We start from the raw sequence: 23,673 nt of genomic DNA on the forward strand, positions 1-23,673 counted from the left end.
TCCCTTGAGTTGTTTTGTGCACTCTGGTTGTGACATATTGGGCAGGTGCCAGTGCATACAAACGCATTTCCCCCCCCCCCCCCGCTGTCTTAGCAGGCAAAAAATCTCCAATCCTCCTCTAATTTTCTAAAGATTAAAACATGAACCCAGTTAATTAGTTTTCTTTTGAAAAGCTGCCCCATGCAAAATACGGAGTTGTTGTTGTTTCCCAGCGCAGTAAATTGATTTATAATCGGCCGTTAATTCTTTATAGCCTATAATTTGCAGAAGCAAGGATGACAACAAAATGCATTGGAAAAATGCAGCAGGGCTCTGTGTGTGTGTGTGTGTGTGTGTGTGTGTGCATGCTCACATTTGCTCGGGTGTTGGGGGGGAAGGAAAGGGACAGGTTGGAAGGAAGAAGAGAGCAGACCCACAGTGAGAAACGCAACACCCTCGTTGAGATGCAGGTGTGGAGACCAAATGGTGATCTGGGGCTGGAGGGAAGCAAAAATGCTTCTCTGTGTGTGGGGGAGTTCTTCTCGGTTGCTCTGATTTTAAGTGAATCTTAAGTTGACTTCAGTGAACTGTACTCTTTTGCACACCACCGCAAGTCTCAGTGGATCGTGGCACTATCAACATCTAACCAGTCCATCCTCCCCTTCCTGCATTCGGCTCTTGATCCCCCAGCAGTATAAGAGGATGTGCCCCCACCCCGAATAAAGCCACTTTCTTCCTTGGACCTCCTGGCCTTCTGAAATCGGCCAACATCTGCTTAAACTTCTGTTGGAGGAAGAAACCGAGGCTTGCGGGGGGGGGGATGCTCCTCCCTGTTTTCTCTGCCCCCCCATGTGCACCTGAGCCCCCACCTGTGCTCTCCCTTTCCTTTACAGCTTGGGGGGAAAACCCCCCTAAGTTGTAACCAAGGCTGAGTGGGGATATCCCCCATCAGGCCCCAGTGAATCTCTGGCAGGAAAGAAAGGAGGAGGTTCTGCAGAAACAGCAGCCTCGGGCGTTTCCTTGGTGCCCCCTGCCCAGACTGAGTCTGAAGATGGAGGCCAGGAAGCTGGGGTGGGGGTTGGGGGGCACTTTTCTGTCACCAGAAGGAGCTTTCTCCTTTGATCCACCTTCTTGTTCACATGCAGATAAGGCTTTTTGTCTTGTCCTCCTGTCCTGAAATGATCTCGAAAGTTTCCTTTTGCTGGACAAAAGGGATGGAGATCAGCTGGAGAGGAGGAGGAGGAGGAGGAGGTCCTCGTCTTTGTATGGCCCCTTTATGATTGCCAGGTGCTTTCTTTTCAAAAAGCCCAGCTGCCACTCTACCGTTGCTCTCTTTTCCAAATCTTGGCCAGACTCAGAAAGGATATTCCTGTAGCTGACCATGACCCAGGATTTAAAGCAAGTCTTGTTCACTCCTGCAGGAACCACCTTTCCTCTCCCCTTCCCTCTCTAAATTTCCCCATTGCTACCCCCAGGCACCTTTCCCCAGGTCTTCCATGAGATTCCAGACACGGCAGCCTCACCGCAGAGGTGCGACAGGCAGACGTCCGCAAGTTTTAATGGAAGTTGACCTCTTGGATGCTATTTTGAAGGGGGGTGCTTTTCCCCTGCTTCTTGAATAAGCTTTCTTGGGGCTGTCTGGAACGAGCTTGTGTCTCACAGCCTCCCCCCCAACCCCCAGGGACTCTTCCACCTGCTGGTTTAAACCCCAAGTGGTGATGTCAGCAAGGGCGAGCGGGTTTCTGCAGCCGGGGAAGTTGTTCCGAGGTCTTGGGGTGTTTTAAGCCACCGAGCAATTAAGTCTCCCCCTCTCCAGCCTGGCTCACCTGCCTGTTTCTTCTCCCCACTTATTGGTTCAAATAATTTGGCATGAGTTTTTAAAATGCAGCCACCCAGGATATTCAATGTATCCTCTAGCCCAACAGGGGTGCCATAGCGAGTCTGTTCTTGTTTTAACACTTCGCACATGCTCCAAACCAGCTGGCTCTGGTGGCTGCAAAATGTGCCTTTGGATAAGTCTTCTCTGGAAGGTGTTGTGCCAGTGGGAGGCTTCGCGTGGAGAAGGAAAAATTAAGAAGTGAGATCATAATTGAGCTGAAAAGAGAGAAGGCAGAGGAACGTCTTGGAAGGCAGCAAGAGAGCCTTCGGTACCGGAGGTGTGCCCGCCCCACCCCGCCCCTCTCCCCACAGCTCTGCCCTCATTCGGGGCAGAAGCCGTTGGCAGCCGAGGCTGCGTGGCTGGTGGCCCCGCAGGCGTCCTGGTTGCTTCTCTCTCCACCGGGGAAGGCGCTGCAGCGTGGAAATGGCCGAAGTCTGGACACATGTGGACGTTTTCTTTGGGGGGGAGTTTGCCATTACTTTCAGCTGCATGTTTTTGGATTTACATATTGCTGCAATAGTGGAAGAGCGTGGTCTGCTTTTATTTTTGTAATTGTTTTTTATTTGTGGGTCCCTTGTTAGGGGAAGCCAGTTAGGGTTACTTTGCAAGAAAAGTGGGATTAAAGGATTTGAAATCAATTCACAGTCCAAGGAGCCGCCCCCCCCCCATGAGGAGCCAGAGCAAGACCTCTGGCTCCTGCCTCCCTCCCCAGGCGCTGGGCGCCACCCAAGCCACCCTCCATGCCCCAAGCGAGGGCAACCCAGGGGCACTGAATCAGGTTGGCGGGAGAGATGTGGGAGGCAGAGGAGACCCATACCCTTCGGTGGGGCAGTCGGTCTCCCACTCCCCCCAAGAAAGTTAGTCTCTGGTTTAATCCGTCTCTCTCTGCAGGAACTGAGCTGCTCCGGGAGACGGGGGGGCATCCAAAACGCTTCTATTGGAAACTTTGGTTTTCACGCCACCTGACAAAATTTACGGCCAGGGCCCACCGTTTGTCTTCTTCAAGGTCCTGCGGCAGAGCGTGGTCTCTCCCTAAGTGCAGGAGAATATGGGGGGGGGGATCAGGCGGCCGCCTCATCCTTCTTCCCGGGATGAAGAGGTGAATTAGCCACAAGGGTCCCCGATGGGTCCAGAGCTGAGCCCCGAAGGACCGGCGGCCTCTGCAGCCGGAGTGGCCCGTCCCTTTGTCCAGATGCCCTGGGGCGAGTGTGGCATCTGGTCCAGAGCCTTGGAGGAGGAGAGCCGTGCGGCTCTGCGGCAGCCCAAAAGCGGGGAGTCTGATGGCCCCATTTCGGGTTCACAAAAGCACGTGCCTTTTAATAAAACTTCTGAAAAACGGGTACGCACCTTCCCTGTGTGGGGGGAAAGGTTCTTGGACAAGGGACAAATGTCCCGTCCTGCATTATGTGGGCACCTCCAACAGTGGGGTCATTCCCCCATTTTTCAACCCTAAGGGGAGACACAGTGGGAGGCACATCCTCCCTGGGGGATCTTCAGGCTGGGGAGGCTCCTCTTCCACGCAGTTGGCAGTGCAGTGCCTGGCTGCCCCCCCCCCAAGCCAGGCCTGAACCTCTGCTCTTGTCCCCTCCCAAGAATTGCCCTCCGGGCAGACACCCCTGCGTATTCTTGCCCCTTGCTTCTCGGAGACTCCCTCCCTGGGAATTCTGGGTCCGTAGCCCAACACTTCTGGAAGGTGAGGGTCTGCGGCAGAATCAAAGGAGCTCCGGGAGAAAACGGCTTTCCTTCTTTTCCGACTGAGAGAGGCTCCAGAAGCGGGGCAGAAAATGGCTTGGGTGCAGGACCCGAGGCCTTTACGCCCCTTTCTCAGCTTGGCTAGGCTTAACCCTGGTTAGTCAGTTTGTGTGGCTCGGCTCAGCCTGCTGCGGGAATCCAGGACACCCAGTGAGCTGATGGTGGGTGCAATCAGACCCCCCATTTTTCTGTGGCTGCCCCCTTATTTCCAGCTTGTATCCTGAGCAAATACCCCCCCCCCCAACTTTCAGGAGGGCATTAAAATGGCTCTTCCACCAAGTGTTGAGATGTCATCACACGGTGGAAGCTGTTAATTTTAAGTCCAGTCTGAGTCTGGTTTCAGCTGAGCTTTCTTTTAAAGGTTAATTAACGGGATGGTTGTTTTAATAATTATAGGAGCCGTACTGGATTTTTATGACTGAGTCTTTGTAAGGCGCAAGGAGACACGTTTCTCAAGTAGATCGTGTGATCTGAATGGCCAGGTTTGGTGTCCCTCGTGAACGGAGCCCTGGGGCGGGAAGAGCCCAGCACCTGTTATTGTCTTTTCTTCTCCAGCATCTTGTGGCCCTTGGGCTTGTCGAACCTTCCCAGGCTGCAAGCTGGGGGTCTGGGGTACCCGGCATGGCTGTTGGGGAGGGCTTTGGCAGCCAGGATTGCCATGGAGCCTGAGCACTGAGCTGCGCTGGGGAACAGCAGGGGCCCAGGTCTTGGGGCCACCAGGGTCCACGGTGGGCTACCAAATGGCCGGAGGAGCCACAGCTGTATGACCAGCGCAGCTCGTGTCTCCACGAGGGGAGATGGGGAGGATTTCAGTAAAGAACCCGGCTTTAATGTGCAGCCACGGAGTCCTTCCCGGCAGTCCCCTGGCCTTGCTGGTGCCCTGACTCTGGTGCTGCAAAACGCCAAGGCAAAGCTGCATATTTTGGCCGCTGGGCTGGACGTCAAGCCGCCAAGTCGCTGTGCCATTTTGCTCTCCAGTCAAAACGGGGCGGAGCGCCCAGCCGCGCAGAAAGGTGTTTTTCTCCCCTCTTCCTTCACTCAAGGCCTGGGTTTTTTTTCCTTTTCTCCCTTGATAATTGCATTCAGATCCGAGCAGATGTTCTGGGTTAACAAGTATCTGTATTTTCGGAAGGCGAAGTCAAAGGCGTGCATTTTTAAAAACAAAACAAAGCAAAACAGAATCCCGGCTTCATGCAAACTCTCAGCGACCTTGGAAAATAATTGCCTTTCTCTTTTCTCTCCCCTCTTTAAAGAGATGGGGGGGAGCCCTAAAGTTTTTCTGCTTGAAAGAGGAGACGGAGAGACCCTTCGTGGCCCCTCGCTCTTCCTCTTGTGTGATCGTTAAAGCTTCGTAGGTGCCTTCTAAGACTAGTAATTGGAAGGGGGGGATTCCACTTTCAAATTTCTGTTCGGAGAAGTTGTCTCTTCCCTGCCAGCTGCAGGCCGTCCACGATTTCTGAATTTCTGATGCAGCGGCCGGAAGGCATTGCTGTGCTTGAAAAGCTCTCGCTAAGCCCGAGCAGAGGACATGCTTCTCAAGCAAAACAGCTGCTGGGGTGCAGGCTGAACCTGGTTTGTTGAAAGGCAGGCTGGAGAGACCCTGTCCTTGGCTGTCATCCTTTGAACTTCTCTCCCAGCATCAAGGAGGCCCACTTGGGTGGGTTTCCTACTTGGAAGACCCGGTGCTGTTCGGATGTTTTCGGCTAAGCTCCGTTTACCAAGTGGGTTGGGAATGATGGGGGTTGACGCCCCAAACCTCTGGAGCCATGGGCGGAGGTGGCACTAGGATAGCCTGCCAGGCTCGGGCACAGGGGAGACGCGGCACGGAAGCCTCCTCAGTGGGGTGGCGTACCTCTGCTTCGGTTGCGGTTTTGCGTCTCCTCCGTTTTGCGTGTCGATGAAATGCCATAAAGGGAGGCAAACCTAGGGGTGTGCTGAGTGAACAACAAGTGGGGCTCGGGACACGCAGCCGAGAAAGGAAGGTGCCACCCTCTGGCTTCCAATCACCGTGTAATGGATCAAAAACTACCCAAAAGAACGTGTAATGGATGGACTTCTGGGTGAGGAAGACGCAAATGAAAGTGGTGATTTCTGCCTGCTTCCCTCCCAGAATTAATTATGACTGGCGATGAGAGGACTCATTTAATCTCGGTAACTCGATTGCCCCCAAGGGACGGCTTGTTTTGCTCGTGGCTCCGGTGCCTCCACCCTCTGGCTTCCCGAAGAGGAGCAGAAGTGGCTGGATCGGATTGGATCGGAGGGCCCCTTTGTCCTAATCTGGCGGGCTCTGCTTTCTTCCCGGGGCCGGTGAAATGGAGCCTCCTCCATGCGTGCGCAAGGGCAGCTGACGCTGGCCAGTCTGTGGCCATCGCGACCCGCCCCGCCCCGCCCCGCCCCGCCTGTGGCCTTCCCATGGGGGTGTCTGGACTGGCAGAGCTCACAGGGCGGCCTGGAGCCTTGCACCGTCCGCCCCCAAGAGGCTGCGTTGTGCCGGCTGCTTTTAGGGTGGGTTTTTGTTCAGAGTTCAGTTGCCCGGCTGTTGCTGTACAGGGTGATGCAAGAAGTGATGAGAATAAATAAATACATCGGGGACAGGAAAGAACAGCAGCCCCCAAGGGGATGCTTCCAGTTGCATGAGGCTCTGCCCCCCCCCCCCGCTCCAGAGTCATCAGCCCGTCTGGCAACAGGGCAGGTCACCGAAGGAGCAGCGGGAGGAGAAAGCGCAGGAGCCCAAAGGCAAGAGGGTGGCCACTGAGGGGTGGGGTCCCGGGGCTTGGGGCTGGCGCACCTGTCCTGGCAGTCTTCTGCTGCAGCTCCTTCAGCAGCGCAGCCCTGCAAGGCGGCTCCGTCGTTGCACCCAGAATGGCGAGGGGGCTGAAAGGCCGGGGCGAAGAAGAGCGCAGAGGGGCCCCTTGGCTTATTGCACGTGAGACGGGGCAGGGGTCCCTGTGTCTCTCCGCCTCCCTCCCCCAGATGGGGAATCTGGGCTGCCCAGCATTTCAGGGTGGTGGAGTGTCCTTCTGGGGGCCTCACTCACTTTCCCCTTAATGGGTGGAAGCTAACACAGGGGAGGGAGACTGCCAGCTCTTTCAGGAAAGCCCTCACGCAGGGCACTGGGGCTAGGGTGCCTCTGGACATGGAGGCTCTACGGAGCCCCTTTCATAAACGCATCAGGTCCACGTTGGGAGCTACCTCGGGGATGTCGCATTGGATTTGACTCCGCCAAGTGTGGGGTGCCCTCCCAGGTAGCCGAGAGAGGCCCCTTTAATGGGCCAGGAACAACCGTCCCTCCCGGCAACCTGCATTTTTGTTTGTTCTTCAAGATCTAGACTCTCCCGCCTTTGTTCTGAGGAAGCTCAAACAAGCATAAATAATTTCCTCTCCGCCTTATTTTTAATCCTTCCGACAATCTGCCACGTAGCTTAAGCTCAAGAAGAGCAGCCGTGTTCACAAAACACTCAGAACCAAATCTGGTAAGCTGCATTTGCAGAACTTCCCACCTTTGTTAACTTGCGTTTTTGCTTCGTTGCGGGTCTGGCTCCGGGTGCCATGCAAAGCCCACCAATAGATTAGTTCAGCAGCCAGGGGGTGTGGGCAGAGCCACCGAGAGCTTCCACCAATTCTGGGGATCTGTGACATGTTCAGGGGTCGTAGGAACCCAACTAGTCATGCTCTGTAAGCAGCGGTTTCCAGCTGTTGGGGATTCAGCCTGTCGTAGAAAGACTGCCACTCTGGCTTATTCTGCAACCTCGGCTGAGCAGAACGGGCACTGACTGCCCTGTGCTAGAGCAGAAAGACGTGGGGGCCCCTTGGAGCCAAGCAGGTAGAAGGAAACCGAGCCGTGCCCCACTCCTTTTGGCTTCTGCCGGAGAGGCTGTAGGTTTTAGCAAGCTGACAGGCGAAGGGAAAATGCATCACAGCCAGGAATTGTGGGAGAGATAATGTGCTGATCTAACTCTTGGAGAGATTAATTCTCCTGCACAGCAGCAGCAGCAGCACGTCTGCTGCCTCTTCCAGGGGGGCGTGACCCTGGGGGAGCACAGGAAGGGCACGCTGGGCCAGAGGTGGGGAGGCATCTGAGTTTACCGCACAGCTGGCTCTGGACAGAAGCCTCCCAGCTCTGTTTCACCAGGCCCTGATGCTAATCCCCAGCCAGCGTGATCTTTCTGGTGTGAGGTCGCAGAGTTATGGTCAGGGTGAATGGCTGGGAAAACAGCGGCAGGACGTGAAGGGCCGTTCTTGGGTCCAGACCCAACCCTTTTGGGACAAAGTGCATCTAAGAAATGGTTGCTTCGTGATCAAGTAGTTTGCCTGTCATGCAAAAAAGGGGTTGAAATTGTTTGCAACTAAGAATGTCCATGCACTTAAAAAACAAATGTGCAGGTCAGCGCAAAAATGGGTCGGAACAGACTTCCGAATGAACACGGAGCTGGTGATGCGGGGCGGAATGATCTGATCCATCAGTCCTGTCTCAGATCCTCTGGCCTTTCCTTTCCAAGCAGTTCAAAATACCTTCAGACTCTGGGACGCTCCTGTCCTGGATTCATCCAAGGGGCCGTCTCTTTGAGCCCAGAGCCGGCCCTGCCCTCCAGAGCTTTTGGCTTCCCAGGGAGGAAATGCCACATCTGGGGTGTCCCTGGGCGAGCCAGCCATATTTAGCCTTGGCAGAACGGGGGAGCTACCCACATCACACTGACTACAGACGGGCCCTGTAATTTTCAGCTGAAGAAAATCACATCCCGCCCTCTTCCTTGGGTTGAAAGGCAGCAGGCGTTGCCGCTCATCCAGACCGAGTTCTCTCCGGCCAGGGCAGAAGCCCACAGGCCCTGAATCCCAAGCCAACCTGCGCCGAACGACCTCCCAGGAAGGGCGCTGACCTTCCGTTGGTGCCCCGAAGTGGCTAAAAGCAGAGCTGTGAGCCCTCCTTTGCTATCGACGGGGCCCGGCAGGGAGGGCTGCTGGGGCCAGGAGATGCAGTTGCCCCAGGTTGGGGCACAGCTCTTGCCCACTGGAAGGCCGCGCCAGGCCTCGGGTGGCCTGTGGAGGGGCGCTGTCCCAAAGGCTCGTGTGGGGAGGCGCCAAGGGAAGGAAGGTGTTTCCCACTGTTTCCCCCAAGCATTTGGGAGGCAGGCAGGCAGGCGCGTGGGACTCCAGCTCCCTGAAAGCTTTGGGTCAGGCCCAGGTGGCTGCCCCTGGGGGACATCAGCCCCAAGGACACCCAGATTTAAAGGGGATGACTTTGAGGCTCTTTTTGGAAGAGAAGCAGCGTGATTCAGAGGAGGGCGGTCCCACTCCAAGTAGACACTGTTTGGCTCTGGAGGCCCTGCTGATGGAATAGGGACAAGCCATGTCCTGTGGCACTTGTGCTGAGAACATGCCCCCAGCCCCTTTTTCCAAAACAATATTCAGCTACCATTGCTTTCCTTGTGCCCGCCGCACCCCCCTGCCACAGCTCTGCCATTTGGGCTCCTCTTCAACCCAGCACGAGGCCATCTCCTGCTTGTCCTCCTCCTCTTGAGCCGGTGCATGGACTCACTGCAGACAGGGACCCGGCTGGGCAGCCCCCGCTCCTCCTCTGGGTTCCCTGCAGCCATGCCCACCTCCGCCTGCCCTTCACCTTCCAGAGATGGACCCTTGCCTGGCATGGGGAAGGCCTCGGGTGCCTTCTCCACCCCTCGTGAAAGAGCGGAGGCCTTAGCTGCGGGCAGTCGGAGGAGAGGCGAGATCCGGCCGATGGGGGCATCCAACAGAGATTTGCCACTCAGATTCTACCACTTCCAGACCCGGGAAGTGCCTGACAACAAAGGAACAAAGCGAAGACAGAGTGGATCGTATGGCGACAGAACAGGGACAGTCCTTTGTGGGAGCGCGGGGAACCGTCCTCCCCCACCTGTCCTCGTCTAAGCAAATGGCTTCTCAGGGGTGCCCCCAGCACGAGCGCCCTGCTTCCCAGCCACTCCCTACCAGACTCCATTTTGGATAGTAGTCCGTTTGCAATCATTAGGGATCCCCGCCCAGGGCCGAAGCAGGTGCTCGTTCGGCTGCTGCCAGAACCAGCTCTTGGTGGAAGATTCCCTGACATCAGCATTAAATCTGCTCCATTAACTTTTAATTTGCAGGCATGCTTTTGGAAGACAAGGCCAGGTTGAGTAGATATAATAATAATAATAATAATAATAATAATAATAATAATAATAATAATAATAATAATCTCAGAAGGGGAACTCTTGAATGCTGCTGGCACTGAATGTCATTTTTTCTCTAGCAAGGATGAGTCAGGCTCTTCTCCCCCCACCACAAAAGTGTCTTTTTGAAAGAAAGGCAGAAATCTTGCAGCCGCCACTGCCATGTTTTGGATCTGCCACGCTCTGCCACTTCACAGATGCCACGAAGCTCACCCACACTGTTTACCTTCCGGCAGTCTGTTTGTGCCTGTTGCCAATTCTTCGCAGACTGGGGTCTGTTCTCTTCCAGCAACCTGGATAAACGCAAAGCAGCCAGAATTTGCCCGGCCCAGATCCAGGCTGCTGTGCAGAGGGCCAGACCAGGCCTGAGATGGACCTCTGTGTCTGGGGTTCTTCTGGGCTGCCTTGGCGTCTTTCCTACAGCACGGGCAAAGGGATGGAGCTGGTGTTGGAGGCTGTGGGGGATCAGCTGCCTTCCTGCTGGTTTTTATGCCCCGAGAGGGAAACAGGCTTCACCAGACCCTTCTGCCATCCTCCGTAGGAGATGCCAAGGCTTCCCAAGTTCCAGAGGCAGGCTATTAAGCGGCCACCTTTCCCAGATGTGGCTTCCTGGTCAGGCACTCCCTCCACTGGGAGCCCCCTCCCCTCCCCCCATTTCCAGGGGACTGTCCTCTCCAACAAGGCGGCTTAGTCATGGCAGCAGCGACCCCGTTCAGCCTGCCGCGAGCGGCCGGCAGATTGGCAGGGAGGGCCCCGCGAGGGGTCCCTTCCTCATCCCCCGCCGGCTGCGTCGGACGGGCGAGATGCGAGCCGAGTCGCCGGGCTCCCTCGCTCAAGCCCGCTCTGAAGCCAGGGCGCGCCTGGCCTGGGGCTGCCTGTTCCCGGGACGCTCCTGGGCACGGCACCGGCCGGGCAGCAGCTGGACCGAGGGCCGAGCAGAGCAGGAAGGGGCCGGAGGGAAGGCGGGGCCGGAGCCGTCTGTCCTAAGGCCGGGTGGCAAAGCACGGGAGCTGTACGAAGCAGAGCCGGGCTCCAGCAGCCGTGGCTCGGGGGCCGCTCCTCCGGCTCACGCGGCGCCTCCTTCGCCTGCGGCGGCCGATGCCACCCTCCGGCTGGCAGGGGCCTCTGAGCATCTGCAGAGAGCCCCGCGCAAGGCCGGCTTCGGGCGGGGAAGCGGCGGCCGCGCCGCAGCAGCGCCCGGGGGAAGCGCGCGCCGCCCCGTCCTGCTTCCCTCCCGCCTCCGTCCGTCGCTCGCTCGCTCGCTCCCTCCCTCCCTTCGGGATTCCCAGCCGGGGGTCGAGGAGGGGCGGGCAGCTGGGCAGGCAAGGGGCCGGGCCGAGCCGAGCCGAGCGCGCCTTTGTCTCCTCCCTTCCCGCGGAAGCCGGCGAGGCGAGGGAGGCGAGGCGGCTGCAGCTGCGGGCGGGCCGGGGGCCTCAGCCGCGCGCCCCTTGCCCAACGCCTGCCCCTCTCTCGGCGGCCGGAGCGCCATGGTGGAGGGCGGCGGCGAGGCGAGGCGCCTTCCCTTCCCCAGCGGAGCTTTGGCGGCGGCGGCAGCGGCAGCGGCACTGGCTGCCAAGGTGAGGCGCTCGCTCGCCCTGTCTCCCGCGGCCCGGCCGAGCCGAGCCGAGCCGGGCACGCCCGCCGTTCCCTCCCCTCCCTCCCCTCCCCTCCCCTCCTTCGGAGGGCGCGCGGCCGGGCAGTCGCAGCCGCGAGTCCGGGCGGTCGGCCGATGGGTGCGTGGCGGCTGGGGCCGCGCATCCTGCTGCGGGAGCGGGCGCCGCCGTGGAGCCCCTTTCCCCCCGAGCCGCGAACTCGAGAAGGTACCTCGACTCGTCCGGTGGTTCGCCGTTTGCGAAGCGCTCTGCGTCGGTCCCGCAGGCGCGCGAAGCAGGAGCGCGCTGCGATCCCTCTGATCTGGCGGAGGAAGCAGAAGCCGCTTGCGTTTACCGGGGGGGGGGAGCGGGGGGGCGGCGGGTCCCCCTCCGGTCCCGCCCCCCGGCTGCGAGAGGCGTGTTCCTGCGGCTGTAAGAAACGGGGTGTGCCTGGCGCTGTCCAGCCGGGGTGGGAGGAGAAGGGGAGCGGCCTCTGCCCCCCGCGTGCCTCCGGCAGTCCCAGCAAAGATTTTCGGGTTGGGGCGGGTCTAAAGATGCCCGTTCTGCTCCTGGAAGCTGCAGACAGGTAGAGGTTCAACAGGCGTAGAGGTTGCACAGGCCCAGGTTGGAAAACCCGCACCGGCCAAATTTCTGCTGCTGATCAAGGCAGACTCCCGGTCCCTCCTTCCTACCCGCTGCTCCCCCGCCACATGTTTAGCCCCGGATTAGCGGCCTGTTTTCCTCCCAGTGCACGGAGGACACTTCTGGAGCGCGACAGCGACAGGCCTGTGGCTTCTGGTGTCAGATTTTGGGTCCACTCTTGGTCTCCGGCAAGCTGCCGTGGCTGCCTAATTACGCGGCATTGCTGCTGCTGCAGAATCAAAGCCACCCGGCCAGTTTGTCCGGGAGGAGAGCGCTGTTTGCTGTTTGTGGTGTGGTGTCCAATTGTTGTTGTGGTTCCCGCCCTTCCTGTGCCGCTTGCACCCCCACCTTGACCAGAGGCTCTCGGCAAAACATCAGGGCGGTTGAGGATTCAGCCTTTTGTGGTGGGCGCAATCAGACGCGCAGTCCGACGTTCGGGTGGGTCGTAGGCAGGGCTAGACACCTGATTAAGAAATGGCGGGGGGAGGAGGAGCACCCCTCTTTCTCTTTACTCTCTCTGCAGGTTGCCTTTTTCCACAGTGTGTGACTGTCCATTTCTGTCCTGTTTTTACAAGGGCCCAGGGGATGCCTTCGCTGGCCGTTGGCAGCGCTTTGAGATTCTGGGTGGGGAGGGGGGGCCGGGAGGGGCAGGGACACCCTCGCTGAGCGTTTCAGGTGGAGCCAGGGATGGCGGCAGTGGTGGTGAAGAAGCGGACAGCGGGCAGATTTATGGCAGAGAAGTGGGAACGAGCAGGCGTGCCAAAGCAATAAACGGAATGACTTCATCGGTGTCCACTCAAAAGCCAGCGGTGCCATTGTGGAACCAGAGCTGCTGAGCCTGTCACAGCTCCTGTGGTGGGATGGCTGCGGCCGTTGGGGGGGGGATGGCGCCCTTGCAAGCCTCCTGGGCAGCACCGAGCCAATGGCGGGTACCAGATCCTGGCCTTGGAAAAGACCCCTTGGTTCCCATCAGCCAAGCTGGCCTTGCTGTTGGGACGGTGCAGGAAGCACCCGGTCAGCTGTCGAGGAGCGATCCCTTCCCTGGGTTTTCCTCTCCTCTCCTCTGCTTATCGATTTAGCCGGTCGGTCTCCCACTTCCCGCTCTCTCACGGTGGAAAAAGAGCCCACCTCGCGAGTCCTCCTCCTGGCAAAGGAGCCAGAAGGATCAATAGTCTGGGAGCCAGAGCGATAAACGCGTGTCAGTCCCAGCCGTGGGATAGGCTCTCTTCTCTTCCGAGCGCGCCCTGAAGCAGTAGCTGAAGTCTTGCTCCTTTCGAAGCAGGCAGGCACCGCCGCGTCTCATTAAACGGGACCTTGTTGGCCTGAAACGTCTCAGAACAATCTCTAGTTAAAAGATCAGCTGTGAGTCTGCTGTTTTACAGTGTTTTTCCCCAAGGTGGAACTCGGCTCGTGAAAAGCTAGATGCGGGTTTGCTGAGAGGCACAGGAATGTCAGCCGGCCAGGCAGAGCAGTTCAGAGACTGTGTCCCCACATCGTGCTAAATGTGGGTGGGTTTTAAGCGTGGTTAGGGTTAAGGCCTGGCTCGCACTGGAGGCTGGATCACGTAAACCACTAAGCTAAGGCTGTCGCCCTGTGTGAACAAAGCTGAAGGCCTTCTGACCCAGCAAAATACACTCGCGATGGGTGAATAGCACGGGGAAAACTGGACTGGTCTTGTACCAAAGTTCCTTTTTTCATTCTGGACCCCTGCTTTGGTTTCAACAGAAGGTTGAGGTATAAACAAACAATAATCAGTGGCTTTTTTTTTCTTCCCCAAAGTGGCTTTGTGCCGGAATAGTCTTGAGTGTTGAGATGGTTGAAGGTCAACAGCAGTGTCCCAACCCCGCCCCCCAAAAAAGCCCCTGTGTTTTCTCTTCGTTTTCTGCAAAGTAGAACTTTAGTGCCAAAGTCCAGGTGAAGGAGTTACCACCTGCTGGCGAGGAGGAAGCGATAAGGGGAGGAATGCGGAGTCCTTGGACTTTGCCTCCTTGGGCATCTTCACAAGCCACCATGATGTGCTGGCGCTTGGGGTGCCGGGTCTCAAGGGGGGCCTGTGTTAGGTCAAGGTGGGCCATGGCTCTTTGGGGAGGTGTTGCTTTGAATCCCCACGGGCATGGAATTGGGTCCCTCTGGAACGGTCATCTGGTCCTCCAGTTGAGCCATCCTCAGGAGCTGGCTGTCCAGCCTCTTCTTAAACGCTCCAGAGCGGTGAGCCTGCAAGATCTCTGGCAGAAATGTAAGATTGCAGAAGGGAGTATTTTTGTACCGTTGCCCTTTTTATATTTCTGGTTGCCTTTGAGAGGATAAAGAGGTAGCGGTCCAGAGGTGCTGCCTTTTCACAGGAGCAATGATAGAGAAAGCGTCCTCCCTGAACTTGTGGCCCCTTGCCTGGCTCAAAGGGCAGAGGAGCCCATGATGGCAAGAAGAGGTGGTGCCTTGGCTCCTCTGCTTCCTTCCAATGTGTGCCAGGCCCGGGTGGGGTGGTGGGTTTGGAGAAAGCCTTGGCTGCCCCTGCTGTGGGCTCAGCCTAAACACGTCCGGCTCAGTTCTCAATTTAATCCAGATCCACGGTCTCCCAAATAATCTGCAGAGTGGGCAGCAGTTCCCTTTTGATTTCTTCCGTCTCTGGCCTCTGCGGGGCAAACCTCCCATCCCGTACAGAAAGGCCCCCCAAGGGGATGCTCCATAGCCGAAAGGGTCTGCCCCGGCTGCCGGGCACGGCTCTCCACGCTCCGGCATGCGTTTTTTCAGCCCACCCTCAGATGCAGCCAAAGGAGGGGCTTGGCCCCTGCTCAATGGAACTCCTCTCCCAGTGGCGGCGTCTGCGAGGGGTTGAGCGGGCGGCCAGCTGGGCTCGAGACTTCCCGGGACCGTTCCTGCCGACGGACAGCGTGCCGGAACCGTTTCCTGAGGCCAGAAGTGGTTGGGCTGGGAGCCAAGCGCTCGTGTGCAGAGGCCGAGCGCTCATACCATACAAGGAGGTGGTCCGAGGAGTTGCGGGCTCACTTCCTGTTTGGGGGCCGGTGGTGAGTGTCTTCCAGCCTCCCCCCGCCCCCTCCGTGACTTCTGGAAGCCCTCGGCACGGCAGGGGATCCCTGGAACTCGGCTGTGCGAGATGGGCTTCCTCCAAAACAGGCGCGGGACTTGGCCGGTGCATGGAGCTCCCCTAAGGGTGAGTGTGCGCCGAGGGCCTCTTCCTCCCTGATGTTCCGCTGATTCCGTCCTCCCTTCCTTGCGCTTCCTCCGCCACGAAGCCAAGACGCCCACCCAAGGCTAGCAGATGCGAGGGGCGGGTGGGGGCTCGAGAGTCAGCCCAGGTGGTTGCGCGCCAGGGAGGGTCCAGGACCTGACTGTGGGGCAGCCCAGAAGATTGGCAAGGGGGCGGGAGAGGGGTGCGCCAGACCTCGCCCCTTTGCAGATGGGCGTGGGTGCTGACCCAGCCTTGGTATGGAGCTGCATCTGCTGGCATGGATAGCTTTGTTTGCGGAAGAAATACTCAAGGGTTTTGCCCGTGCTCAGAGGTCCTCTTCTCCTTGCTGTCGCTTCCTAAGATTGAGCCCTGCTGCCCAAAACAGGTCAGGGGTCAGTGCGCCTCTTCACAGTAACTCCTGTGAAATGTTTTGGCGTGAGGAGGCATCGTTCTTCACTGCTCAGAAAATGTTAGAGGCACCCCTGGGCCTTGTCCGGTCTCTTGGTCCTCCCTCTTTCCCACATTTCCTAATTTTTTGAATTATTTTCTGAAGCCATAGCAAAAGCCTAAATTATTTCCAGACTTCCCGATAAAGTCCCTGTTTTGCTACCCAGGGATAAAGTCGGGGCAGAGGCTGGCGGGAGGCCTTTCCCAAGCATGGGGAAGGTGGGAAAAAGGAAAAGCTTGTTCCGGGATCAGGTATTTGCAAACAACTGCTAAAATTAGGTCACTTTGCATATGGCAAGAGTGTGTGGAATGCATCAGATCCTCGGAAGAAAGAACCTTCTGCCTGGGGATTTTCAAATTTGAGGCAAATCTGCAGCCGTTGTGGCGGACCGAGGGAGGCCAGCCACCGCCTTCCCGGCCTGGCCCGTTCTCGATTTCAGAGTTTGCAATCTTTTGGCCTTTTAGGAAGCAAAGCACCGGGAAGCTAAAAGCTCTCTCCTTCTTGGCGAGGCTTCCAAATATTCTCGGGCTGCAGATTTTGGTCACGTGGGAAAGAATTGGAGCATATCTGGAGCATATCGTGTTCCAGCTCCTCCCCTCGCAGGAAAGCGGATGTGGAATTCCTGAGCAGCTTCGTTTTTCCACAGCTGGCGCAGCTTTGCATCTGGGGCGGGCAGAGCCCCTCGGAGGGTTCGGAGCAGCTGAGCTCAGATCCCCAGCCGGCCGCGGGAAACGCTGCTCCTAGTGCTGCGGGCCGCGCATGCTGAATGTGGCGTCCTTCTGATGTGGTTTTTAATGTTGGAAGCTGCCCAGAGTCGCGCTCAGGTCAGGGGCCAGAGAAGCGGCCTTGGAAATAAATAAAATTTGCTCCCTTAATCTTCTCTGTGGCAGAGTCGGGGCAGGTTGTACAAATGATTGGGTCCTCCTTCAGTTCTGTCTCCATGCAGCGGTGGTCTCGAAGACCCCAGGATAGATCGCTGCATCTCGTTCCATTTCCCCCCTGCTCCTGCCAATGGCATGCATGCCCCGGGCACGCGGGCAGGGGCTGGCCCCCAAATTACAGTGTGTCGCTCCAGCCTTGAAATCAGAGTTTTTCCTCTGCAGCCACTCTGTGGCTGAAAGTTATCCAGCACTGCAGCTTTTCTGTGTGTTCATTCGCAATTGTGGTTGTTCTATCTTGGTTTTAATGATTGCAAAGCGGGCAGGGCATAGAATCAGAGTCGGTTCTGAGTGGAGTGACCTGTAAGCCTTATCGGTCAGCTAGATTGTTCTGCGGGTGTAAGAAGACTGCCCTTTGGAAAATGGAGGTGCCACTTGGTTCTCTGGGAGCCCCCAAATTCCTCCCCTCCCTGCCTCCTGTCCATTTTAAACTGACCAGGACTGGACCATGTGGCCTTAGATGGCCAACTGGTGAATTCTGGGGGGAGAGAGGATCCACCTGATCTTGCTCTTCCACGCAGGCTTTACCAAAAGGCAACCCGGCTGCTGGCTAGGGCTATGAATGTACCCCAAAACACCCCTCTCCAGTCAACCCTCTTTAACTGAATGCCTCTATCCACCTGCGTTTTGGAGGTCCACCAAATAATCAGTTTGGGGCTGGTGCATGTTCCCTTCGCCTCTTTCTTTGCTAAAGGCAGCCCCCCCCCCCGCTTTCCAGGGCAATTCATTTTTGCAAGGGGTGGGGTGGGAACATTGAGGAATCCGTGTCATTGCTCCACGGCGATTCATTAACGATAAATTAATATCTAGTTTACAAAACCGTAATGCTGTCAAGCAGCGTTTCTCAGCCCCTCACTTTTGCTCTTAGCTTTCTATGGGTTTGACAGCTCTACGAGGGTTTACACGTGTTTAAAAATTGCTTTGTTGGTCCCCAAAGTAATTTGACAAGTCTGTCAGCTATTGATTAAAAAAAAAAAAGCTACCTGAAATTATTCAAGAAGATTCAGGATGACTTGGGGAGTTAGACAGAAAGTGCCTGTGTGCGTAAAGTTTGACAGGAAGGCATCAGAAAGCAAATACGTTTCTGAAACGCTTTAGCGAAAAGGTCGTTCCGGCTCTGAACAGAAATGCAGCTGAGATTCCTGGTTGGGGCTGTTAAGGAAGGCAAAGGGAGCCGTGCCCGGAATCGACAGGATCCGGAGGACCAAGGAGCATCGCGCTGGGACCTGGAGGGGGAGCCCCGGGGACCCATCCGCTCACCTGCTCCCTCAGTTGCCCTGACTGGCAGTGCAGTGGTGCCAGGATCGAGGCTGGCACCTCGGAAACTCCAGGCTTGGTCGTCCCCTCCTCCCCTTGAGGAGGATATCCACAAGCCTCCAGAAAAGTCTGCTTTGCCACCAGCCACTGTTTGGACAGAGGGCGGGATAGGAAAGGGGCAGCAGGAAGCAGGAAGCTGGTTCCCGAAAGGTGTGTCCTCCCTGGCCAGCAGCCAGACTCAGTCCCGGGACGGGGAGAGCTGGGGAAACCCGTTCCCGCTGCTGCAGGACTCCCTGAGCCGAGGCAGTTCCCGCAAACTTTGGTTTTCGCCCTGGGACGAGGGGAAGTGCCTCCTGCCCCCTGCCTCCTTGGGACAGCCCCAGGGCTCCCCACATTCCACCTGCTCAAGGGGAAAGCCACCCCCCCAGGGCACGAGAATGAGGCCATTTTGCCCGTGGCAGGCAAGGGGGGGCTGTCTCCAGCAAGCCTCTCCTCCACTTCCCCCCCTTTTCTCTCCCCGGTGCTCAGATTAGCCGGAGGGACCGGGCAGGACGGCAACCGGGAGACCCCCACGCCTGAGCCGACCAGGAGGCGGGATCCCCTCTTTTGATTGGAATCAACCAGCCGCATCTTTGGCTGCGGGCCTCGGCACGCTCCAGTAAAGCGTCTCCCCAGAAGCTGCGCGGCTGAAGGCCAGCACCGGCCTCTGCAGGCTGGCCCAGGAGCTGCTCTGGGCTGGAGCCCCCGCCCCCCCTCCCCGGGCGACAGGCAGGGGAGCTGCCTCTGGGGCTAAAGGACTGCTGTTGCATTTCTATTTCTTAAACGCATGCACCCCCACCCTGCCCCACACGTTGGCTTTGTAAATGGAAGGGAGCCAGCCCCCACATCTGCAGAACGCGTCCCCCTCCCCTTTTCGCTTTCCCCCCTTGCAGGCAGTTCGCCCTTTGTTTCCCCAGCCCACAGAAAACCAGCATTGCAAACGCCATGCAGGACCCAGAGCGCAAGATGCTTCCCCACTTCTCCTCCTCCTCCGTGAATCACTCCTGGGGAGCCTTTCCTGGTGGGGGATGGGAGGGGGCCAGCCGCCAGCCTCGCCAGGTTTCGGTGGCAGACTGAAACCGAGGGACTTTCAAACCCCACCTCCCCTTTGGGCCCCACCCAGTGCGTGCCCGGGCAAATGCTCTCCCCGGTTCTGGCTGGGCGCTTGAGAGCTGAAATCCTGCCCCGGATTAGGGGAGGCTGCAAACGCTTTGAGGGGGCAGGAAGAGATTCGGAAATTTTCTTCCATTCTTTCAAAAACCAGTCTGGGGTCAGAGGGCCGACAGCATCCTTGGGGGAGAGACGCTCTCCCAACCAGCTCCAAAATTAAGAGGCAGATAGAAACATTTCTGGTTTTTCTCCTTAACGGTGGTCCTGGCCTTAAAAATATAGGGCAGCAACCCGCATTTTTGGATGAAAAGTAGCAGAACGAAAATGGCCAAGGAGCGGGATTGGGACTGGAAAACCTAAGTCTCCTCAGACTTTTCCGTATCTTTTCCCAGCTTTGTGACAGCACATGCCCACACACAGACACACAACTTGTGGGCGCCCAGCCACACTCCAGGCCAGCCAGGCTAAACTCCAGCCAAGATTTTCACTCTGCCTGGGAAAGAAACAGTGAGATGTAAATGGGTGGTCAGTGGCACTTTTCTGCTATTAAACCCACTTTAAACAATGCCCTTATTCTTGGGAAACGGGTTGCGAAAGGATGCTGTGAACCGCTATTTTAGGAGCTTTGCTTCCCCGCCCAGGTGCTGATGTCCGTCCCTCTCGGCTTCCAGGGGCCGCCGCCTCCTCCTCCTCCTCCTCCTCCTCCTCCTCCGTGAATTTGTCTAATCTGGCAGCAGCAGCAGCAGCAGCAGCAGCAGCAGCAGCCGTTGCTGAGTCTTGTGGCAAGCAGTTCCACAAGCCAATTCTCTTTGGGAAAGAACTCCTGTGCATTCATTTTGTTGGATAACACCCGCTTCTGTTACAGTGGTGGGGAGAATGACCCTCTCACCTTCCCCCCACCCCGCTCTGCACACTTGGGTGAACCGCTTCTACGTCTCCCCTCTTAGTTTCTCCCCCCCCAAGGAAAAGGCCCCAGGGCTTTAACAAGGCCATGTGCCAGGGTGGTTGGGCTGGCCTCCAGCTCTCCACTTTGCAAGCAGCTGCATCTGGAGGGCCACAGGTTGGAGAGGTCTCTTCTGGTGCTTCCCAGGGCATTAGCCCCACGAAACCCACTGAGCACCAGCAGGTGATGAACTTACTGGTGGGGCTAAAACTGACCCGGTTTACAAGGTCCGTCTCCTTCTGTTGAGATGATTTGGCCCCCTGCCTTATTGGCATCACCCGCACCAGGGCCCACAGAGGCGCGGGCTGTTGCCATATGTACGAAGAGTCTGTTTCACCTTGCGCTCACAGCCTTTGCTGTGCACCTTTCCTGTGCCTGTGGGTGACCCGTTTCCGGCCGCAGATGGGTGCCCCTGAGTTGCTAAACTGGTTGGGGCACCAGAAATTCCTTGCCCTGGAGACAGGAGGACACCCACGCCTCCCTCTATCGGTCAGCACATTCCAGAGACTCTTGTAGCACGAGGGCCCGGCTTGTGTCTGGTCTCTTTGCAATCGGCTAGGTCTCCTTCCTCTTTGCCAGATTTTAAAAAACGGTTTCAGTTGCTGGGGCCTTCAGAAGAGTGCCTCATTTAGCTCTGCTCTGGAATCGGCCTGTACAGATGGAACCCGGGACCTGGTTCTTCTCTGGAGGAAATACAGATGTTGGGTCCTCTCTTATCGGGAGCCAAACCTGAGCTGCCTGATGCTGTCTTACCAGAGTGTAAATTGCGTGAAGCGTTCTGGTTTCACGTGCAGCGGTGGTGAGCGAAGGAGGGTTTGCCTCTTGGCGCAAACAGACTCAGTTTGGAATTTCAGCCCCAGAGGAACTTGCAAGGGGGCGGACAGTTGGGGGATGCGCTGCGGAGGTCTGGTCTGCTGCTGGTGTTGGAAGCTCTGGGGCTTCTCTGGCCCACGCGACGCAGCCAGTAGCCCAGCAGGCAGCCGAGGCGGGCGAGGACTTCGAGCTGGCTTCCCCGGGCATTGGGCCACGCGGGAGCTTCTGGGCAGGGGCTCAGTTCGCAGGCGAGGCAGGAAGGCCGTGGAGAGCGCAGAGGGTTTGGGGCTTTCTTGGGACAGGCCAGCTGAAACTCAGCAAATTGCTTCTGGAAAGCAGCAATGCAGGAATGCCAGCGATAAATCCCCTCTCAGCTCTCATGGCTAATAGCGGATGATCGTCCTTCCTGCGCGAGTTTTTCTAATCCCATTTTTTAAAGAAAGCAATCTTAGCCAGCGGCGGCAAGAATTCTGCAGCGACAAGCAGTACGTTTGCGTGTGGCGGTCTTCGCAGACAGACCCTTCCCCCAGTCGCGGTTGGAGCAGGCAGGGCGTTTCTCTCCTCGTCCCACTCAGAACGCCCCTTCCCCGCCGGTGGTCTCCGGAGCTAAATTGGAGGTCTCTGCCCCCCCCACCTCTTTGGAGTGGAGCTGATCCTCTGGCAGCAGCGAAAGTCCTCTTCTGTCTTCTGTCCGTGTGAGCGAGGCTGCCGCTGCAGCGGTTCGGCCCAGATGTCGCACCTCTTCCTGTGGCATCTCTTCATCCCCTTTGGGGACTTTCTGCCCACCTTTTCCGGGCGTTTCCGCCACCCTCCTGTCCCGTTTGAAGCGCTCGGGCCTCTCGCCTTGTCACGCCCACCCCCCTGCGCGTGGAGGGGGCCGCACGCCTGGCCAGCACGGGGGAGGGGGCTGGCTCTGGCTCTGGCTCGCCGGTGTGCGGATGTTGACATTAACAGCAGATGTCGCTCCTTTCCCCAGCTACAGAGTGGCCAATCAGCGCCAGCGCCAGCGGGCTGCCATTGCGAGCGTCTGTGCCGCGTCTGTGCCGCGCCGCCCAGGCAGTGCCGAGAGAGGCGAGAAGAGGGTCAAAAGGAGGGGCGCGGCGGGGTGGGGGGAGATGCCTGCTTTAGCGGTGCGCTTGGGGAGAAGAAGCTGCCGGCGTCCCGTGATCCCGCGAGGCAGATGTTCGGCAGCCGGGCACCACTGAGAGGCGATGCGGCGCCGGACGTCCCTTTGGGTGAGGAGACCGGGGCGGGGGGGGGCTCTTCACTCCTCCACATCAGAAAGGAAAGGGAGCCCCGCCAAGCTGGTGGTGAGACCCTCTTCCCGCCACTGTTCCCTCTCCTCTTCAGGGGTGCCCCCGTGCCAAGCCAGCCCTGGGCTGCTGAGCTGCAGACATTCCCCGCCCCCCCCCCGGCCGTTTAAAGGGGAGCCTGCCCAGGGGAGGGAGCTGGCCGCTGCTGGCCTTCCGGCCCTGCTCCTGCTCCTGCTCCTGCTCCTGCTCCTGTAGCAGGAGAGCCATGAAGAAATGCGTTAAATCAGGGCTCGCTCGTTAGAGAGTCGTGGGAGTTTTAAAGGTGCCAAGCCTGGCCTGAGCAGGACTGGGCCATCCGTTCCCAGGAAAGGGGCCTGCCGATCTGCACCCTTCCCTTTTCGGTGCCATGCGCACCCCAGCAATCTCGGCGGGAGACGAAAGGCGTGCCAACCAGCCGGCCAGGGAGCCCCCCCACGCCCCCACCCTTCCATGCTCCGTCCTCACAACGAATGCTTGTTAAATTAATCAGCACGTCGCACACTGGCTCAAGTAACTGCTCTGAGGCTGCCGTCCGTTCGCCTCCTGCCCGTTTTTGTGGCTAGGTCTAAAGGAGGCATCGTCCTGGGAGAGGCATTCTCTCCTGGGGGAAGAAGAATGCATCTTCTAAGATGATGCCTGCGAGGTTCTTGTTTTGAGACAAATACCTGCACCCGATCTGCATGCATGCACGCGTACACACACACACACAAACATACATACATACACACACACATACAAACATCCACCCCTCTGCATACATTTTCCGCCTGAGTATTTGTCAGACTATTCCCGCTATGACGGTTTCTGTCTGTGCTTTAATCAATTAGCAGATATGTATTAGACTCATTCCTTTGTGAGTTGCCATACCGTTCTCGCGGCAATGCAGTTGTTGTGGGGCTTTTTTGAGGTCTTCTGACCGGTGATTCTGCCTCAGGCAAGGGAGGGGCCGGTCAAGGTGGCTGCAGGCCTGTCCCTCCCTGGCCGAGGGGCGCCGAGCCCCACTGCCCAAGCATCGCGTCCCCTTCCCTGCCCCTTCCATGGAGGGGTTGGAATCGAGATCGGCGGTTGCCCAAGCGGCCGGACAGGGGCGCGTCGATCTGGGCCTCGTGGGAGGAGAGCGGCCGTGTTCGTCTGCGTAGCAAAACAGTCGGGAGGGCTGGTGGCAAAGGCTGCAGCTTACGCCTTTAACGAAACGCGTCAGTTGCAAAAGGTGCTAGCAGGCTCCTCCTGATTTTTCAACTGGAGGGTTTTCGAACCCCCCCGCCTTTGATGCCCACCAAGCTTTCCTCTCTGCCCCCCCCAAGCTCAACAATAGCCATTCTTCTTCCCCCGCCGTGCGTGTTGCAGCCGATTCCCAACATTGTCCGAAGTGGCGGCAAGACGGGGTGTCCCGCAACGGGCTTCCTCTTTCTCTGGGGGCGGAAGGAAAAGGGGGCTGGGCTGCCCCAGCCCCTCCTGCTTCCCACCCAAGGTCCCCGAGGGAGTCTCCCTGTGAGCCCAGACCTGGGGGTGTCCCTGAGTGATCCTGGGCCTCCCCAAAAACAGGTTGGAACCAAATCCCCCTCCAGCCAGGGGGAGGACTTTGCTTCCCTGAAGTCGGACTTGTCACACCGT

At 57.8% G+C, this 23,673-nt stretch overlaps 1 protein-coding gene across 12 annotated transcripts in view; it reads left to right on the top strand.

The window, feature by feature from the left end:
- DAB2IP (DAB2 interacting protein) overlaps positions 1-23,673 on the top strand; it is an 89,630-nt gene that overhangs the window by 46,396 nt on the left and 19,561 nt on the right. For 3 of the 12 annotated variants that reach the window (XM_088146814.1, XM_088146816.1, XM_088146815.1), the window contains exon 1: positions 10,212-11,372. The exons of 4 other annotated variants lie outside the window; for them this stretch is intronic. In XM_088146814.1, the coding sequence (XP_088002940.1) occupies positions 10,894-11,372 (479 nt within the window). In that variant the 5' untranslated portion in view covers positions 10,212-10,893. Of the gene's footprint in view, positions 1-10,211; positions 11,373-11,490; positions 11,616-15,061; positions 15,202-18,390; positions 22,003-23,673 lie in introns of those variants that run through there. 5 more of the 12 variants (XM_088146824.1, XM_088146822.1, XM_088146823.1 and 2 more) reach the window with 5 other exon arrangements.

Source organism: Python bivittatus, unplaced genomic scaffold (genome assembly GCF_059951505.1).
Source record: "Python bivittatus isolate LINGU-HERP-01145 unplaced genomic scaffold, Pbiv_v1 ctg000160_np1212, whole genome shotgun sequence".
NCBI lineage: Eukaryota > Metazoa > Chordata > Lepidosauria > Squamata > Pythonidae > Python > Python bivittatus.